The sequence below is a fragment of the Ictalurus furcatus genome, chromosome 10 (assembly GCF_023375685.1).
Source record: "Ictalurus furcatus strain D&B chromosome 10, Billie_1.0, whole genome shotgun sequence".
In the NCBI taxonomy this organism is placed as follows: domain Eukaryota; kingdom Metazoa; phylum Chordata; class Actinopteri; order Siluriformes; family Ictaluridae; genus Ictalurus; species Ictalurus furcatus.
In genome coordinates this window covers 9208068-9229662 of record NC_071264.1, presented here as the reverse complement: position 1 = coordinate 9229662, position 21595 = coordinate 9208068, and the positions used below count along the sequence as shown (strand labels likewise).

Here is a 21595-nt window from a genome sequence, read left to right as displayed (position 1 = left end):
AGCTTTTATTGATGGCGATAATGATAGTCTTTATTGGGCGTGTGAATTTTTTTTTTTTTTTTTTTTTTTTTTTTTTTTTTGCATGCCCTAACATGCCAGGAAGTTGGGGTCTGAGCGCAGGGTCAGCCATGATACAGCACCCCTGGAGCAGATAGTGTGAAGGGCCCAACAGTGGCAGCTTGGCAGTGCTGGGCCTCAAACCCCTGACCTTCCAATCAATAGCCCAGAGCCTTACCCATTAAACCACCACTGCCCCCATAATTTTTTATTACTAAAATAAAAAGGACATTTTGCATTAAATGTTCACGTCAAACAACTAATATAACAAGATGGGACTGTCAGGGAGTACAGGGAAGTATTATTCCTCCAATCTCAAATACGTCCAACAGTGCAGGCTGTGTTTTAAATGTCCCTCTACACTACATGCAGTGGGCTACATAGGGTGCAGAACACTTCATACCCTCCCTCAGGTAGTGCGCCTACGTAGGGAGCAGGGAACTCTTTAGCATTCAGCCACACCAGCAAATAGAAACCCGACAGGTGATCCGTACAAGCGGATGTAGCCGAGGAAAAAAAAAAGGTAACGGCGAGGAAACATTCCTAATGTTAATGTTATTCAGTATCACTAGCTCTTCGGAACAAATACAGGTTAATATCCGGAAAGCTAAAATAGCTGTTGGCATTAGAAATAGCTTTGAAAGTCAGACTTACTAGCTGTCAGGAGCTTGTGCTAAAGTTCCTAGTTTAGCCTGGCACATGAGGAGATATTTCCAGAATACATATTTACATAGTAATTAGCATTACTACTAAATACAGCAGGCGAATAGGACTGATTCTGATGCCCTAGCTATATTATTGTTAAGCACCGCTAGCATAGAGTGATTAGCTAGCTCTGCGTTTTTTGTCACGAGTTACAGTTGTAGATAAATACCCTGATGATGATGATGATGATGATGGATAAAAATAAGTGTGACTCGCTTTCCCGTTTCTTCCTGAAACAGCCAGGGATCGTGTCCAAGTCTGCGGTCTGATCGAGGAAGCTGTTCCTGTTCAAGCCATGCTGTTATTGTCCAGATAAACTGGCTGCTGTGGATTTGAACATCAACAACAATGGAGATGGTTGTAGGTAAAATCCTGTGCCTTTTGGGCATGTTTGGCCTCATGCTCGGTGCCATTCTCATCCCTGTGCGAGTGATGCAGTCGGACCTGGACAAGGCCATACGCTACAGAAGGGCAGTTGCTTTCAGTAACTCATTTGGAGGAGGTGTGTTTCTGGCCACCTGCTTCAATGCGCTTCTGCCTGCTGTTAGAGACAAGGTGAGTGTTAGAGCGCCTCATATACTGCTTTTTACTGCATTACAGCTTTACTTAGCCCAGCACAAGCATTCACATCCTTCCACATAGGTATTCCTAATAAAGTGGCTGGAAAGCGTGTAATCCCAGTTAACTCTATTTTAGTTCCAGGTTGTAATACATAGCCTGAGTAGTACTGGGCAGTAGTGATGGGAAGTTCGGATCATTTTACTGACTCGGATCTTTGAATCTCGTTCAGCAAAATGAATGAAAATAAGTCATCAGTATGAGATACAACCGTTAATGTCCAGACATAGTCATAATTACGAGATGTCATAATTTTGTCATAATTGTGAGATTTACTGCTTATGTCAGAACCATGCTGTCTAAGAGATCAAAACCAGAAGAGTAGGCAGGCTTGTGTGCACACATACTTTCCAACAATACCAACTTTATCTCATCATTATGACTCGATATAATTGCGACTTTTTCCATCTCATAAGTATGACTTAGTATTATAGTATCTCAAAATTACGACTTGTTATATAATTATGACTTTTTCCTTTTTCACATGATTATGACTCCTAGTATCTCATTATTCTTACTTTTTATATCATATTTATGCGGAAAAACATAAGCAGAAAAAGACTCTACTTTTCTCGTGTTTTTAACTGATAAGTCACAGAGAGCTCCAGTGCTAAACTTTCCATATATATGTATGCAAGTATGTTTTATTTTTTCATATTTCCATATAGTGTTTTTAATCCCTTCACAATGATGAGTCAGATGAAAGTGCTGCTGAATGGGTGGCATTTATTCCAGTCAGTTTTGCTTCCACAGAGAAAAAAAAAAAAACATAAAAAAAATATTGCTTGCTAGCAGACAAAAAAAGGGAGCGACACCATTTCTTTGCGGCCCACGACCCTCCCACCAACCCTAAATATTTTACCCATAACACTTTACCCACAACATTAACCCTAAACATTAGCACTTTGCTCTCTAACATGTGCATACTCTGCTGTTTTTGCAGAGCGCCTACGCAAAATGCATAATGGTTGGCACGTCTAGTAATATAATCAATTTAAAAAAAAGTCACTGGATGTCGTCGCAATGTAATATCATGCATTGTTATTTCAAACAAGGTTATTGTGTGTTCATCCTGGAAGATGATTAGATAGAACCATATAAACCAAGTTTGTCTCTGAATTTGAAATGGTTTGATTTATTTTTTCAAATATGACACTGAAAGCTTTGCAAAAATAAATAACAACACAGTACAATACCCCTGGTGATGAATTTTGATGTGGGGAATGCTTCTCAACCAAAATGCCATATTAGTTCCAGTCCACTGATCTGATTGGTCAAGCGGCGTTCCAAGAGTGCTTATATTTACTATAACTGCTCTTAGGATGTTTCACTGTGCGTTGCGTATCAGTCCACTTTTCTGTGCTCGCTACGTAAAATTCCAATTCCTAGTTTGAAACGGTTACTACAGTAGAGTTAGCGACATCATCAGCCGACATGGCAAATGATACTCGTCAGATGTCAATGAAAAGGAAGAAAGGAAGCTATTTACTTTACCAGAAGCACCTTAAACAAGAATGTACAAATCCGTGTGAGCTAGCTAGCTATAAAGTATATCCTATAAAATGAGCGTGGCTTCTTTGGGATCTGTTCCCGATAGTGGAGCAAAAATAAGCAGAATCACAGCTGTGCAGGTATTCAGTATGACCACACTCTTGCTTGTGCAGTATTGCTTAATTACAATACTGAGGTCACAATGTGTCTGGAAACGTTATCCCATCTGAATAATACCCTAGTGTCAACATGTTCTGTTTGTCTTCAGGTGGAGCAGACCCTAAAACTGCTGAAGATCACGAACGACTACCCACTGGCCGAGACCATGATGATGGTTGGCTTTTTCCTCACCGTGTTTGTCGAGCAGGCGGTGCTGACCTTCAGGAAGGAAAAACCGCCCTTCATCGACCTTGAGACGTTTAATGCCGGCACTTCTGAGGCAGGCAGCGACTCTGAGTATGACACACCGTTTATCGCTCCAGCACGGAGCTCGCATCATCACTCACATCATCACTCTCATCACCACGGTCATTTCAACCCTGCAGAACTAACACGAGCAGGACCACTGCGGCTTGCGAGCCTGGTCCTGGCCCTCTCCGCTCATTCAGTATTCGAAGGCCTTGCCCTCGGGCTTCAGGAAGATGGTGCTAAATTAGGAAGCCTTTTCCTCGGAGTGGCGATCCACGAGACCCTTGCAGCCATGGCTTTAGGGGTCAGTGTGGCTAAAGCAGGACTGCATCTTTGGGATGCCAGCAAGCTGGGCATCACAGTCAGCCTCATGATCCCCATCGGCATTGGCCTCGGAATGGGTATCGAGAGCGCCCAGAACCTGGCAGGAAGTATTATTTCTGTGGTGCTCCAAGGCCTAGCAGCAGGCACATTTATTTTTATTACTTTCTTTGAAATTCTCTCGCGAGAGTTGGAGGACAAACACGATCGGCTCCTGAAGGTGCTTTTCCTCGTCTTAGGGTATGGTGTACTGGCAGGTCTAGTCTTTATCAAGTGGTGATAGATCTCAGTGCTTCCCAGAGAGAATGATCTCGAGCGGGTTTTGCGTCTTGGAGTTTTTAACTCTCCTCACCACCATAACCAAAGTTTCCTTAATGTACTCTAAAAAGACTTTTCCTAACTTGTTACTTCCTATTCCTACGTTTCTATTCGTATGAAGTCGTACACTGGATATACAGAAACAGTAGCAGATTAGATGCAGTACGCGTTTTCATGAAAGTGAAGTGGTTTATTACTGTGAACGCTGTCGGAAGGGTGCTACTGCAGATTTTAAATGTTAGGTGTTACTGATGCCGGTTGATAAATATTGGAGATACAGTCTTCGTTTAATCTGTTTTTAATACTTGATTATAAGTTTCGCTTCGGACACAGGTATCGCGTGTGTCTCCTAAGTGCTGAACACTAAATAAGATCTTACAGGCTACAGCAGGAATTCCCAAACATTTTGGAGCTAGGGACTCGTTTAATTTCAACTATTCATACATTAGGCTAATTGTATAAAAAAAAATTAGGCTTCATATTTAAACGTGGGGTTTAAATTTGGGGTATTTATTTGAGCTTTTTATTCCTTAAATTGCCACGAACAAAACACATTAGGTCCAAGTTGATATTGTGTATAGGCCTGCTTGTTTTTGAGTTACCCATTCAATTCAAGTCAAACAGGTTAATATACTGTGTATATACAGTATACTATATGATAATACTAATAATATATATTATATGAACCAAATTTTATAATGGAGTTTGGGATTTTCACCACTGTAACAAATTTTTAAATGGTGGAACCCCTGACTATGCTTCATGGCCCCCACTTTGAGACTCACTAGTCTATAGGCCCATTGCACAGGTGTAGGAAAACAGTGCCGCAGAAGTTACCTGGAAGTTTAATTGAAGTAGGCACTCATGCAGTTTCACATTATTTTATATTTTTGTACATCTTTGTGGTTGTGGTCTTATATTTATCACTCTGTTTCAGTTTAAGATGTTATATAAATCAGAGTGAATTTTAGAGGTTATTTCATTTCTACTGCCATTTTAATTTCATCTGATAAATGCAGTGTAGGACAATATTTGTCTAGCACATTCATAGAAAAAAAAAGGGTTCCTTCCTTAAGGGTTCTTTGGTTGATAAGCTTTCTAAAGGGAAATCTTCTTTTGTAGGGTTTTATATAGAACTATTTAAAGTGCACCTATTATGCTTTTCAGATATTTCCTTTTATGTAGTGTGTTATAGAGCTGTTTGTGAATGTAAAAAAGTCTACAAAGTTTCAAAAATCAAAGCACACAATGGAGTTATTGACTCCTAAAAGAAAGAACCGATTCTGAACAGCTGAAACGAGTCGTTAGCAATTACAGACTTACTTCCTGTACTAATCTATGTAGGTTTGTAACAAAAACCCCGCCTCTGGTCTTCACTGGCTGCTTGTGAACAGACGGAGTTGAAACTCTGACAGCAGTAGACCAATCACAGCAGACTGGGACATCTGACCAATCAGAGCAGAGTATGCTTTCTTAAAGGAGGAGTTTAGAATGAATCTTTTAGAACGGATCATTTAACGAGTCATTTTTGACACTGGGGAGGAAAAAAGGTAATGCTGCAGTTTAAATTATGAGCACATTAAAGTGTTTTTTGACCTTGGATGCATGTAAATCTATTGTATGAGACCTTTAAAACAAAATTAGGCACGTTTCAAAACCATAATAGGTGTGCTTTAAGGGTTCCTATAGTGCGTTAGACTTAATAACTGTCTCCAAAATTTATCACCTTAAATATGGCTTGTGAGGAACAGCTTAAAATTTAACGTTACTCTACTCACTTTCTCCTCTCAGGCTAATCTAATCAGTCCATACAGGATTTAGAGGGGTTTTTTTTGTGATTGTTGCGGCAAAAAAATGCTTGATTTTGCTGTGCCGTTGTCATGACGTCACATGTCACGTCTTGGCCCAAATCTGCGGTAATTTTGAAAAATCGCAAGCTCCGAATATTGTGCAGTGTGCTTGATTTTGCATTCGTTTCTGCGATCACAAAATCGCGAAATCCTTGAGGGACTGATGAATGATTATTCCCTTTGACTATAACAATAACCAAGGTAAAATGACTTTGCTCATTTTATAGAAAAGATAGCCAAGATTGAAATTCGAAGATTTAAAGAGATCTTTCCCTTTACCTCTTTATCTAAATTGTACTAAATCACATGGACGTTTCATCCTCATTCATCTCAGCAAGCTAAAATTAAACAGGTGAAACATGACAGGCCTCATTAAATGATGAATTTGTTGTGTATATTTTACTACCGCATCGGGTGGAAAAATCATGTCCCTTCCATGAAACATAACACGAGGCTGTAATGTCAATAGTTGAGGAGATTTGACATGTTCTCAGTCGCTTTTGTTTGTGCATCTCTTCAGTGTGCTGCCATGACGGACATCTCCGCTTTACGCATGCCATATTGTACGTTTACTGTTTTTAACGTGAAACGTCAGTGTTTTTTAGATATTGCTTGTTGATTTCTTTGTCGTTGCCGCCAAGCCTCGCCTGTCTGCGAGAGAGATGGTCACACTTCACGTGAACTCGAAACGGTTAGTCTTCTTGTTATTTAAGCTAGAGTTCTGTATGTTGCAAGTGAAATCAGTCGATTTGCTTTTTCTCTAAAACTCTTAACAGCGCTGTGTGGTGCAGTTGTAGCAGCGCTGCTGCAGCCTCCAGCGGATTCGATGAGTAGACTCCAATCATTTCTGTTGTTGGTTAAGAAAGTCCACTTTGATAATTGTTCATAATGTAAGTGATTGTTAACAAATCATTGCAGCCCTAATTAGATATGCTAGACGGACCCTTGGCTTAGGGAACCAAACCACCCCCCCCCCACCCCACCCCTATCAGAAGTTTTACCTGGGTTTTCCCAGAACAGCATTAATATACATATTGTATAATTCATTTCAGCAGCATATTAACCTAATACATATGCAGTGTTATTGACAGTATGGGATTCCATGTCACAGCAGGGATATGTTCATGGTAACGTACATTAACTTAATGTGGCTCAACGTACAAATGGAACAAAAGTCTTAGTAATAGTTCATCAGAAGGCTGGGAATTATATGAATGGTTTGCTTGAAGTAGCTGAAGCACATGACTCTAATGCTGGTGGTAGGTGTCATTGTAAACGAAATGTATGTATGTGAGTGTAATCAATGTAAATTATAATGCTAAGAGGTCTGCCTTAAAAGACACTCAGTTGTTTTTCATGTATTTTCTACACCTCATCTATTGATCAATTTCCCGTTTGAATTCAAGTATTTTTTATTTTTTTTTGTCTTAATGCATCACATTGTCAGAGTGTATCTCCTAATAAAACATGTTTGGTAATGATTTAGTGTGTGTTCATGTAGTTCAATTTTTTATGGTTGTTTTAGTTTAATATTTAGTTTCCTGAATTTTGTTTTGTTCCATCTGTTCGGAGGTGATCGTGATTTGCAGTATTTAATAAAGATGTACAGCAGCGACTTGAATTGAATGTAATATTATGTAAGGATCAAAACACAACAGGGCACCCTGTTATAGGAAAATATAAGAAAAAGTACTTGGTGTATCCAAGCTGCATTCCTAGCATATCATGTGATTTACAGTCCCTTCTGAAAGTACTGGAACAGCAAGGCCAATTCTGTTGTTTTTGCTATACGTTGAAGACATTTGGGTTTGAGATCAAAATATGAATGAGATGAAAGATCAGCATTTATGCTTTAATTTCCTCATATTTATATCTAGATGTCTTAAACAACTTAGAACATGGCGCCTTTTTTGTTTGAACCCACCCATTTTTTCCAAATGATCAATAATATTGGAACATTTGACCAGGTGTGCCCTGTTACATTAACGTCTACTCTTGGTTTGAGCCCTAGGTTTCACCTGTAAAGACGGTATTTGTTGTCAAAAGGAATAAACCAACTTGAAGACTAGAGAGCTATCTATCAGACAAAAGAGGGAGAATCTATCAGAGCCATTGCACAAGCATTGGGCATAGCCAGTCACAACAATTTGGAATGTCCTGAAAAAGAAAGAAACCACTGGTGTACTAACAACCTGACATCAAACAGGTTGGGCCAAGAAAAACAACAGCAGTTGATGACGAACATTGTGAGAGCTGTGAAGAAAACCCCAAAAACAACAGTTTGTGACATCAACAACAACCTCCACTGGGCAGCGGTGAAGGTATCACAATCCACCATTGGAAGAAGACTTAACGTGCAGAAAAATAGAGGCCATACCATAAGATGCAAACTCATCAGCAGTAAGAATCTGAAAGCCAGATTAGAATTCGCAAAAAAATACAGAAATGAGCCACAAAAGTTCTGGCCAAAGTGTGGAGACAGAAAGGATCTGCTCATGATCCAAAATATATAAGCTCATGTCATGGCTTGGGCTCATGGCTGTACATGTCCAGTCATGTCTGGACATGTCTAGAAAACATTTCTTTACTTGCATTGTGGGCATGATTGAAATTGAGGATTGCAAACACAAAATCGGCCATTTTTTTTTTCAAAACTGTACGTGACAGGAACATTTCAAAGTGATTTTTGAGCTCAGCAATCCAAAATCCATCAAATACTTCCAAAACTTTCCAGGTAGCAAAATATTTGTTGTCTGGTGTAATTAATACTACCAAGCTAAAATCTTGGATGTCTCCTGGATAAAGTCTGGTACATGCCTTCCTTGTACCTTGAGGGATTGTGGCTCAAGTTGAGCTGTGCTGGAGGATCAGAGGGATCGTGGTAGATTACTGTGGGTCATTTGGAAGTCAACAATTATTTCATGCTTTGTGCACATTAAGAGACATTGTTGTTTCCACTCCAGCCTTACAAACCTGATGTCTAGTATATCTTCGAGTATGGTACAGCTTGTCAATAAACACAGCCAAGAACAACCTACTTTCACAGAAAGATGTGTTTTGACAGACAAGGCTGTTAAAAAACCACAGGCGGTTTACAACTACAGACCAGCCCAATGTACATGCAAAATATCTTCTTTTCTCACCACTGGTGACCTCTTGGTTGATAATGATCGATAATTAATAAAGACAGGCTTTTTTTTAATCTCCAAAAAACTCACTTTGTGCAAAAGTTTGTTTTCCTGCTGGAAGTTGGCACACTGAAGTGCAGGAAGCCAAGCAGATTGCGGTCTTTAACTTTCTGAAGCTTGTGAGCAGAAAAGTGTACAAAGGATGTCAGACTCTTTGCGGTCCATTGTTCTAGTTCTACGCCAGTTTTCAAGCCATGCTGCTGATGTGGCTCACTATAGTAATGTCTTCAGTTAAATAGAGGATGTGATTTGAGCTGTATTTTGCAACACGGTCATGGGTTAGCAATGGACTGAGCTCCCAGCCCTGGGGGGTTTGGCCAATCTTGAGTTCCTGAGGTCATCCAACATGCAGATGCAGAGCGATACAGTATGTTGAAGTCCAGTAGGCTCAGCGTTCTTACTAGTCTCTGTGGGATCATTGTGAATTGTCAGTGAACAACTGTCTCTCAATTGTTTTCTAACTGGAACAAGGTTTCAATCAAATCCTGAACCGATCTGGACCGATCCCGAACCGATCCCGAACCGATCTTTGGACTATAAGGATCATTATTATTCCAGCTATAATAATGATAATAATCAGTAGTTACAAAGTTGAAGCTATTTGCAAAGAGATTGGACTCCTGAACACACTCAGACTTCCCCACAATCAAAGGCTAACTGTACTGTGGGGTTTGACAATGCTCACAACCAAATGCCATGGCATGGCAGACAACAAACAGGTGATTACAATCACTGAGCTCTAATCCTCTTAGCTCCTTAACGGGACTTCTCCCAGCTCCTTAAGCTGTGTTCTCCCAGCTGTATGGAGCCACGTTTGTCTAATCCTATAGTAGAGAAGTTTCCTTACAGCACTACAGCATGGAGGAGTTCCTGATCCCCGAGGATGTTCGCTGTGAGCACGGCTTCTTCTTTCCGATCGGATCGGGGAAAAACAGACTGAACGGTGTAAAGGACTTGCTGCATAGTGCCTTCCTCATATACATCAGGGACTATGTGAAACGAAATGGGCTGCTGACTCTGTCTGTGCTCGGAGTGTTTACAGGATGCATCCTTGGCTACACACTCAGGGGATGTGAACTCTCCACGCAGGTATGGTGAGAAATTAAAATCAATAAACTTCCAGACCTACTACTACTGCTAGACACAATGAATTGGATAACTATAGTCTTCATAGATGTTATTACACTCAGTGCTGAATGAACTTTACAGTGTTTAGCATTTTATTGTGGCATGAAGGAGCTGTTCAAATGTTTGACTGATTTTGCACCTTGTCTCTCTTCATCTTGGCAAGCAAAAGTGACAAGCCTGGGTGACAAAAACAGCCCAAAACCCAGCATATTATCAAAACTTAAACTCCTTTTCCAAACCCAGAGAGAGAGAGGCCTGCTCTTCCTTTAACATCATAACTATTACCAAATGTACATTTGATCCATTTCTAGTTAGGTTTAATATTGTGGAAAGTCCATGAAAGAAGTTATTTCCCATTATCACTTACATTATAACAACTGGAAACCGTTGTTTCCTCACCAGCCTTTTTTCTCTCTCTCTCTTGATTTAATAAGACACAAAAATGCAGCTTTACAATGTACTGACTTCCATCCAAAAATGTTAAAGAAAGCTTTATTACATCAACAATTACAATTACACACATTTAAAAACATATCTGTGGAGATTCATCTATGCAACTCTGTGTTACTATAGAAATAATAATGTATTAAAATGAGCACATTAATATAAATCCTATTGTCCTAGGTGTGCACTTTGACCAACACTTTGACCAATCAGATTAGAGCAATTAACAGAGCTGTGATATAAGACGCAGATCATTTCCTAACAGGACTGATTATCCAAATAAATATATTATTAGCTTAAGCTAAATAAATAACAATTGGGTGTAATGAGTAATATTGAATTTTTTTTTACTTTAATAAAACATTAAATCAGTAATCTAAGGCAGATTCTACGGTATTGTCTTAGGGGTTTCATACTTTTATATTTTCAAAATATTAAGATTTTGAAAGTATAAAAAATGTATACTTTAAAAAAAAAAAAAAATCAATCAACCCATCTACAAACTATTTTATTTTGATCAAAATGTCTCCTTTTTTAAGGCAAAGATCTATTTTTCGTTCCCTGGTGAACTCCTGATGAGAATGCTAAAAATGCTAATTCTTCCCCTGATCACCTCAAGGTAATGTTTGCTTAAAAATATATCACATCAAGACTAACCATCAATTTACACTGATTTGAACCTGTCCCGTCTTTAGTTTAATGTCAGGCCTGTCATCGATGGAATCCAAAGCCTGTTGTCATATGGGCTTGATAACTGTGACCTATTACCTGTGGACCACCTTCACTGCTGTTGTGGTTGGCATTGTACTGGTGGTGGTGATCAAACCAGGCTTTGCAACAGACATGGAGCGCACCAGGCTGGGAGGAGGTCCGGTGATGACCTCAGCAGACGCTCTGCTCGACCTCATCAGGTATTCTCAGACACCTGAGAAGTTCCGCTCTGTTCCTAAGAGTAAATTTGAAATCTGGTTGTTAATTTTTCTTTTATTAAGGAGCAATATGTGTGCCGACAGGGCGTTCAAATGGGACTCATAAATTCATGCAGGCAAAACACTGCTGCTAAGCAACAGGGAGATATGAACACAGAGCATGCACTAGATAGCTGATGTCAAAGGCTAACACAGGCAGAATAACAGACAATTTTTTTGCGAATATCAACATTTCCTCAGGAATATAAACTATATGTAGACACCTGAACATCACACCCATATGTGGGTCTTTCTCAAACTGCACACGAATTAGAAGCACACAATTCTCTAGAATGTATGCTGTATCATTAGTTTCCCGTTCACTGAAACTAAGTGGCACAAACCTGTTCCAGCATGACAATGCCCTTGTTTACAAAGGGACGTCCATGAAGACATGGTTTGCCGAGTTTGGAGTGGAAGAACTTGAGTGTCCTGTACAGAGCCCTGACCTCAACCCTACTGAACAGCATAGGGATGAACTGGAACGTCGACTGCACCCCAGTACCTGACCTCACTAATGCTCTTGTAGCTGAATGAACACAAAACCCCACAGCCACTCCCCAAAATCTAGTGGAAAGCCTTCCCAGAAGAGTGGAGATTATTATAACAGCAAACATCTGTAATGGGATGTTCAACAAACAAACACATGTGGGTGTGATAATCATGTGTCCACAATCATTTGGCCATACAGTGTATAGAATTGTGGTAAAGAGGTCTAAAACTGATATATCATTCACCTTATGATATAATATCACACGACCCCAGAAATGTGGAACGCTGTTCAAGGGTTCTTTAAGAGTGCATTGTATAAATACGCGTTCTTAGCCTACATGGGTTAAATGGGTTCTATACTCCCTTTCTGGCAGGAAAACACTTTCAGGGTTCCTCCAGAGGGCCAACGGTGGAACCCTTGAGATTTTTAAATTCTCTATTTATTTTATTAAACAGAACAGAAAATTCAGAACTCAAAGAGGAGTGTACTGAAATCTGTACGGTTTCGGTAAAACAACTGTGATCCTTATGACAAGTCTGTTAAAAATCTTCTAGCACTTTGTCTCCTACTCTCTGTACATCAATCTTTTCAATTCATTCCTGCTATGCATCTAGATCTGCCACATCATCCTTTCCTACACAATCCAATTAAAGCAGAAGAGTAGTTAAGTTATTTTTAGTAATCTGTACGGAGAACTGTTGGTGATTGCTGCAGAAGATCCTCATGCCAATAGGCTGATTAATATCAACTCTGCTTTGCTACACAACTTTTATGTCTGCGTGTGTGTTTGTGTGTCCAAACTAGCTGTAAGATGTGTTCTTTCCCTTCACTTCACAAATTGTTAAACTCCTAATTTGTGCTTATTTCTGTTTCTTCAGGAACATGATTCCTTCAAATCTCATAGAGGCCACATTTCAGCAGGTGAGTAAGTCTACGTTTTGGTCAAAGTAAACTGTTATAATACTCACCCTTTCAATCATGTTGTCTAAAACGCCATTACTCTCTACTTTGGCTACTGTTTCTACAAATGCATGCCTTTCCGTTTTTATCCTGTTTTGCAGTACAAGACGAATCTCATACCTGTTCTTCAAACACCAGACAGCAACAAGCAGCACAACTTTGTTTACCTGATGCCAGACGAGGATCAGCCTAAAGGTTACACAGTGTTACTGGATCTCACTCCACGTCCTGATATTCACTATAAGATATATCCTGGAAGCAGCCACCAAATGAACGTTCTGGGGATCGTCATCTTTTCAGCCACTATGGGTGAGACTTTTTGACACAAGTGCCTACATGGAAAGCAGATTAGAAAAATTAACATACTTACATGGTTTCAGGGCTCCTGCTTGGCAAAATGGGTGAGCGAGGTGCACCTTTAGTCAACGTTTGCAAGTGCATCAATGAGTGTGTCATGCAGATCATCAATGCAGCGGTGTGGTAAGAGAAGCACGAAAATGTGTGTTTGTAAACCGTATCACTATCTATGTATAGTGGCATGTCCATTCATTTCCTTCATCGCAAGGAAGATCATAAAAATGAGTTCACTCCGAATAACATTTCATTTAATGGTGGAGTAAAAGTTTGCATGTAGATAAGCAAAGTTTGAAAAGATTACCAGAAATGAAAACAAAAATCATAAAATGGTTTAGTGATCTGGGATTTGACCACCCAACTGACCATCTGGTCACTAGCTCAGAACCTGCTCCTGGTTTGTCTCATTTTCTTCGGAAGGTATTTCCCCTTTGGGATCATCTTTCTGGTGGCTGCGAAGATCGTGGATATGAGTGACCCCTCCACTCTGGGGAAGAAGCTGGGCTGGTATGCAGTGACCGTTCTGACTGGACTGTTCATCCATGGCTTCATTCTTCTTCCTCTATTTTATTTCCTCTTAACACGCAAAAACCCCTTCAAGTTCATCAGAGGACTGCTGCAAGCTATGGTCATTGCCTTAGCCACATCCTCAAGGTTAGAAAGAGCAATAAATAGTTAACCATCATATTATATTCACTATTGATCAATGTCCCATTGACCCAAATTTTAAATGACCTTGAACGGGCATAATTTATTATCATCTGGTTTACTAGCAGTTCTACTACTACTACTACTACTACTACTACTACTACTACTACTACTACTACTAATAATAATAATAATAATAATGGGGACAAAAGACACAGTACCTTTCTATGCTTGTGGATCCTCCTCATGGAAGGAGTGTATGTATAAAAGATGAAGATAATCTCAGATTATAAGACGTTATTTTGAATAACAAATCAACTTCATTGTCAATAGTAACAAATTAATCTTCATCAACAATTTGAAGTTTTATTTTAGGGAAGTATGTCATTTCATGGCTTCGTGTAATATAATTCTTGCCACAGTTCTGCCACGTTGCCCATTACAATGAAGTGCTTGCTGGAGAACTGTCATGTAGAAAGACAGATTGCACGCTTTGTCTTGCCCGTGGGTGCCACCATCAACATGGACGGCACTGCTCTCTATGAAGCGGTGGCAGCCATCTTCATCGCTCAGGTCAACGAGTATGAGCTTGATTTTGGACAGATGGTGACAATAAGGTAAACATACTGCTGCCTTGTTTGGTGGCCAATTACATCACACGGACTTCCATAAGCAAATAGGAGCTCAGACTCGTATCAAAAAGTCAGCAAGATTATGTAATCAAAATGATCACCAGTGGGGGATATGTCCAAAATGTCATATGTGTGTCAAAAGAGTGATGTAGAACACTGTTTTTCTAGGGTTCTTTGAATAGTCGAAAAGTCCGTTCGGTTAGTTAAACACTGCTGCACAGAATTTTTTAAGGGTTCCTCTAGATAGACTACAGAAGAACCCTTAAACTTTTAGATTTCACTTTATTTTTTCTAAAAGTGAAGCTGAGGAAGATTATACTGTAGCTGCAACTTTTCTGGCTGCAATGGCAACCACTTACTGCATCTGGCTATATCCAAACCTACATACTACTGCAACAAATAGTAGGCTTATATCAAATTAGTAGGCTTAAAGCTTTTTTTTTTTTTTTTTACCTATTATACATATTCTACCAGCTTTTATAGCATAGTCAAGCATATAAAAACTGGAGAAAGTTGTTTTTCAGAATTCTATGGTGCTTAAAAGCAGATTCTGCTATGTGTGTGAAGGATGCACATTTCAGTTCATACTTTATACCAGTCAAAGCAAACTTTCTCATTAAACTTAAACAAAATTTCCATTCTGCTAAGTATTTGTCTTATATTAAGGTGATCTAAAAACCACGCTGAAAAATCCAGCTTGGTCTTAACTGCTACGAGGTGCTCAAGCTGCTAGAGCATTTTTGCCAGCTGGTAAGTTATTTTCCAGCTTCCTAATTAGTTGATGAAACGGATCAGTAAATGCTTTGAGATTATCTAATTGCCTCAATGTTGTGCTGTTTTCGTAAGAAAAACTTGTTTGCAATGTATCATTAGTAACGGTAATTCAGAATCGGTTTCCTTCCTACCAACACTTATCAGCTGGCAGAGATGGTCCACCAGTTTAACCAGCTCGGCTTGTGTTTTGGCAGCTGACAATGCTGGAATTTTCAGCAGGAAGCTAAGTCAAATTATGCATGTATGATTTACTCTCAGCTGTCTTGTACATATGGTGTTTTATTTACACTATCTGATTAGACTTTCTTGTGCCCTGTTCAGAATATTCCGATAACTGTAGCTGGTAGAAATAACCCATGCTTCACAATATATGATGCAGAATCTTGATTAAAAATGAAGTTTAAAAAATATACTAGATCTAAAATTTATACTGAAAATCTCTCTGCATCATTTTTTTTTAAATGTAACTGCCAGCCCTGTACAGAGCATTTTTACTGACATTTTCTCTGTACTGGACAGCATAACGGCCACTGCTGCAAGCATTGGTGCTGCAGGCATCCCTCAGGCTGGCCTCGTAACCATGGTGATAGTGCTGACATCTGTAGGATTGCCACCAGATGACGTCACACTGATTGTGGCCATCGACTGGATTCTGCAAGTTGAACATAACTTCTATATCCTTAGTGATGAAAAATTATATAGTTGGGCTGTGATGGTATACCGTGGTAATGAAATAATGTTATGCCACATAATGAAAAAAGCGTTGTTTATGAACGGCCCATGAAATATAAAATATACCTTTATAATAAATGATGGACAAAAAAAGAGAATATTTTTTAGAAATGCTCTACTATTTAAAAAAAAAATGTTTATCATGTACAGTATACTATCTAATATTATCTGTTATACCACAGCCCTGTTAAATGCTCAACTCTGATTGGCTAGAAGGTGTTGATTCATTTACTATAGCAGCATGGCTCTGACAATAGTTCCAGCTGCAAGGTTTATACTAACGCGCTCATTCTAAGACGTTATTGTTTATATAGTAACAATCTACACAGCGACTTGTATGGCAGGGAAACATAAACCAATTTTTGAAAAGTTGATATGGTGAAGTTTTCTTTGAGGAGTTTAGCAGTTGAAGAAGGAGTCTCCAGTGTCAGTGGAGGTTTTCCACCACAGGAAAGTCTTCAGGACAGAGCTTTCCAGTTTTTCTGGAACTTGACAAGCTGTGTTTGTTGTTGTTGTTGTCTTATTAACCCTCTACTGTATGAATTATTACATTTACATAAAAAAAAATTATGGATTTTTATTACGTGAATTAGTTCAAGTAATTCTTTTTTTTTTATTTGAAAAACAAAACTATTTTTCTATTTTCTAGAAAGGAATTACGGTGTTAAAAATATGTGAATGGATTTATTCACTCAAAATGGAAAATACACACAAACATTAGATCCAAACATGTTTTGGGTGAAGTATCTTTTTAATTCTTTCCCTTGAAACAGAAAATTTACCAAATAAGGTGCAGTTGCAAAATGTCTGAAATTACACCAGTTGTTCTTGCTTTGAATGTGAAAAAATGTAAACATACTATTAGAGAAGCCGGGTGTATTTTTTGCTAGGTAGGCCTGTTTCAATCCATGAATGCACATACCACAGCTCCATTATCGCATGTTGTTGCCATATGGCAACAATTACATCATACCATTTAACAAAATACTCAAAATATATAAACTTGTTTAAATGGCAAAAAATAAATGTTAACTTCTCTCAGATAGTGTTTCATTTTTTCCCCCTTTAAGTAATTTTGCCTAAATATTGAAAACGAATAAAATTTTGAGAGCCCTCCAAGCATGACCTTCACCATGAAAAGGAAATGAAAACAGCACTTCCTGGTCATCTGACAAGGCTTTTTTTTATGTCAAAGTTAAAGCCCCTTTTTTCTAGTTACCTAGGAAAATAGTAGTTTTGTATTATTACTTTTATTATTATTATTATTATTATTATTATTATTATTATTATTATTATTATCACAAAACTGGAGATAAATTAATTGTTGCCATTCGGCAACACCATGCAGTAAAGGGTTCAATTCAAGAGAGAAAAAATAAGAGGCCTGACCAGTATAAAGCAGTTACTGAAGATGAATGTAATCGTTGGAAATTGCTGTGGTATAAGAGGAATAAACAGTTTTGTGAGTTGCTGTTATAGGAAAATAATCAACTCCTCCTGGCTGCATCAAACATTTTTATCATTGATTATTTTCCTGTAACAGCATTCTCTGTTGTGTTGAATTCCATATGCAGAAAACAGTCGAGTGCATAAATGTATAGGCATGTGGAAAAAATAAGTACACCCCATGGAAATTGTTGGCTTTTCTGCCATATTTGGACAAGCAAACATTTGATCCTCTTTGAAACAGTGTGTATTAATAAAGTTGATGTAGTCTATCAAATGACACACAAAAATGACATTTTTTAGTACTTTTCCAAATTTAATTCAACAAAAAACTGATCAGTCACATGGAAAAAAGTAAGTACACCCCTACATTTATCACACCTTCAAAGCCGTAAAATTAGAATCAGGTGTTGAAGATCGGGTGCCACTGATGAGAACCTGCTTAGGGAGTGCAGGTGGAACCGGTCTTATTTATACCTCTCTCATATCTAGTGTCTGGTGTTCCCTTTGTTATTGAGGCGTGTGGTGTCATCATGCCAAGATCTAAAGAGTTCTGTAAGGAATTCAGAAAAAAGGTTGTGGATGCATATGGGTCTGGCAAGGGATTTAAAAAGATCTGCAAATTATTTGAAATGTAAAGTACATCATTCCACTGTAAAGAAAATCAACTACAAATGGTGCAGATTTCAAACGACTACCAATTAGTCCAGGACTGGCCATCCCAATAAATTCTGATGCAAAAAGAAGTCTCCAAGAACCCCACAATTTCATCACAGGATCTACTAGTAAGTCTTGCAACTGTTGGTGTCAAAGTACATGCTTCTACAATCAGAAAGAGATTGTGCAAATTTGTCCTGAATGTGAGGCGTGTCATGAAAAAGCCTTTGCAAGAATACAGTTTGCCAATGAGCATATAGGCAAAGACCAGACCTGTTGGAATAATGTGCTCTGGACAGAAGAATCAAAGATAGAATTGTTTGACCACATGCTTTGTGTTTGGTGTTTGGTGCAGACCAAAGACAGCTTTTCAGCAGAAACACCTCATACCAACTGTGAAGCATGGTGGTGTGGAAATGTTATGGGTTGGTGTTGCTTCGCTGCCTCAGGGACTGGACAGCTTGCATTCACTGATTCAACTATGAATTCTGCATCATATCAAAGAGTGCTTGAAGATAATGTGAGGACATCTGTTCCAAAGTTGAAGTTGAACCGAAAGGGAACCTTTCAACAGGGTAATGATCCTAAGCACACTAACAAATCCACCAAGGAATGGCTCAAAAAGAAGAAATGGAGGGTTATGGAATGGCCTAGTCAAACCCCGGATTTGAATCCCATTGAAATGTTGTGGGGGGATATAAAACAGGCAGTACATGCAAGAAAACCCTCAAACATCTTGTAACTGAAAGAATATTGCATGGAAGAGTGGTCAAAAATTCCAGCAAGCCGATGTCATAGACTGGTGGACAATTACGCAAAACACCTACAAGAAGTTATTTCTGCTAAAGGGGGCAATACTAGCTCCTGAGGCCAAGGGTGTACTTCGTTTTTCCACAGAAGATATCGCATCTATTGATATTTCTGTTGAACAAATAATTGAAAAAAGTCATTTTCCTTGTGGTTTTGTTCAAGTATGTCAACTTTATTAATAGACACTGTTTCAAAAATGATTAAATATGTTAAAAAAAAAAAAAAGCCAACAATTTCCATGTGGTGTACTTATTTTCATTTGATTGTACATATATGCATGCTTTCTGGATTAGAGTGTTTTATCTGGGTTGTCTTTTCTTACTTTTTCCTTTCAAAGAGATCGATTTCGAACAATGATTAATGTACTAGGAGACTCCCTGGCAGCTGGAATCATTGGCCATTTGTGTCAGAAAAACTTTGCCACTGATAAAAGGGTATGACTGACCAGTTGTATCTAGACACAACCGCAGATAACATTGAAACTTTTAAATATTTTGACATTTAATATCTATCTTGCTACCAATATAATGTTGCGTTTAAAACCCACATTACGACAGACATTTATCTTTTTCTCCCCTCAGGGACCAGCCAGTGGATCGTGCCAGAATAGAAATCATAGCCAACACATGGAGAATTTGGCTGAGGTGCCGCTGCTTGCAGGAAAAGACTGCATGTACGAGGTGGTTGGAGACATGGTTATTGAGCGACCCACTGTCTACTACAACATCTGTCAAGTTTAACTTCACTAGTGCCTTAAAACCACCACATTTTGGAGACAAGTCTCTACATTTGTGATTCTGCTGGTAGTTAATTGACCAAGCTGACCATATGTTCAACAATTATTCCACATTGTATTCGTTATAAAAAAAAAAAACCCTACTGCATAAATGCTGGCATTGCATACTCTACAGCCATGATGTTCATATCAGCAGAGAAAAGATGCATTACATGTATTGCCTTAAAACAGACTAAAAGAACACTGACTACATTTTGTGACCAAAGTCATTTGTTGTATGGTCTAAGACTTCCAGACCCGTGTCTGTTAAGTAATGTTTCTGTAGGACGTCTGTAGTTATTACAAGCGATTTGCACAGGGATGGAAGTGTCTTTACGATGTACACATCATTGTCATACTAAAAATATGCATACTACATCCATGCAAATTATGTATACTTCATTTTAATACAAACAGATAGTTTTGACCTTTATTATAAGTGCTTGTTGTAGGGCTTGTGGCCACACAAGTTGAGATTGATCATTGGTAGGCGATATTCCCATTAGCATGTACACTCCCCTGCCACGTTACACAGGTTCTCAACCCTGAACAACACAAGGACACCTACTAATTCATGTAATTATCCACTTGGCCAATCATGTAACGTAATGCATAGACAGGTCAAGAGCACTTAATGTTCACATCAAGCACTAGAAAGAGGAAAAAACGTGATCTCAGTTGGTGCCAGATGGGCCTGTTTATTTCAGAAACTGCTGATCTGTTGTGATTTTCATGCACAACTGTCTTTAGAGTTTGGTGCGAAAAACAAAACATCCTGTGAACAGTCGCTCTGCGGGTGGAAACGGCTTGTTGGTGTGAAAGCCAGACTGGTTCAAACTGACAGGAAGGCTCCAGTGACTCAAATAACCACTCTTTATAAACGTGGTGAGCAGAAAAGTATCTCAGATCACACAACACATCAAACCTTGAGGCGGTCGGACTACAATAGCAGAAGACCACGTTGGGTTACACTGCATAATCTGAGGCTATAGTTTGCACAGGTTCACTGAAACTGGACAGGTAAAGACGGGAGAAACAACCAAGCAAGGTTTCCAGTTTTAAAACTTGATCTGGGGCATGGTGGCTTATTGGTTAGCATGTTTGCTTTGCACCTCCGGGGTTGGGGGTTCAATTCCTGCCTCCGCCATGTGTGTAGAGATTGCATGTTCTACCCGTGCTTCAGAGGTTTGCTCTGGATACTCAAGTTTCCTACCTCAATTCAAAGACGTGTTGTAGGCTGTGTGGCATCTCTAAATTGTCCGTAGTGTGTGAATGTGTGTGCGATTGTGCCCTGTGATGGATTGGCACCCTGTCCAGGGTGTACCCCGCCTTGTGCCCAATGCTCCCTGGGATAGGCTCCAGGTTCCCCGTGACCCTGAAAAGGAGTAAGTAGTAGAAGATGGATGGATGGATGGATGGATGCACTGTGTGAACAGGTGGAATCTGATTGGAATAACTGGAATTAAAACCTGCAGCCACATTGGCCCTTACCTATTTAAATTCAGATGGGCACATAGTACATGACCTGGGTCTGTTTGTACTGGTCATTTTATAGAAGGTAGAAAAAAAGCCATTATCTCTGTAAAAATCCTTTCAGAAGACTTAAACATATATTATTATGTATTTCCTTTACTGTATTTCATCAATGTGCAACAACGACATGTTCAGTAATAACATACATTACTGGGACCAAACATGAGCGCAAATTTAATCAAATGGAAAGTAACAAGAGCTTATGCCTAAATAGATAGACTTGTTTAGCCTTAAGTTTCTAAACCCAGAAGCAACAGGCTACATTACCAAGCCATTCAGTGAAAT

General features: G+C 39.0%; 2 protein-coding genes across 3 annotated transcripts; both read left to right on the top strand.

Annotated features, from left to right (window-relative positions):
- The first annotated feature begins 73 nt into the window (after nucleotides 1–73).
- Nucleotides 74–8940, top strand: LOC128613750 (zinc transporter ZIP3-like). Of its 2 annotated transcripts, none has more exons than XM_053634817.1 (3): nucleotides 74–580; nucleotides 1002–1317; nucleotides 3140–8940. In XM_053634817.1, exons 2-3 carry the CDS (start codon nucleotides 1111–1113, stop codon nucleotides 3878–3880), a joined length of 948 nt encoding a protein of 315 aa, XP_053490792.1. In that variant the 5' UTR covers nucleotides 74–580; nucleotides 1002–1110; the 3' UTR covers nucleotides 3881–8940. The 2 variants fall into 2 exon arrangements, with proteins under 2 accessions (XP_053490792.1, XP_053490793.1); XM_053634818.1 differs by having other exon boundaries at nucleotides 74–648.
- A 654-nt stretch (nucleotides 8941–9594) lies between these two features.
- Nucleotides 9595–20223, top strand: slc1a8a (solute carrier family 1 member 8a). Its single transcript, XM_053635486.1, has 11 exons — nucleotides 9595–10045; nucleotides 11068–11147; nucleotides 11224–11439; nucleotides 12868–12910; nucleotides 13051–13258; nucleotides 13330–13429; nucleotides 13724–13957; nucleotides 14374–14568; nucleotides 15877–16011; nucleotides 19340–19436; nucleotides 19584–20223. The coding sequence occupies exons 1-11, from the start codon at nucleotides 9815–9817 to the stop codon at nucleotides 19740–19742; spliced, it is 1698 nt and encodes a 565-aa protein (XP_053491461.1). The 5' UTR covers nucleotides 9595–9814; the 3' UTR covers nucleotides 19743–20223.
- Nucleotides 20224–21595: the final 1372 nt, after the last annotated feature.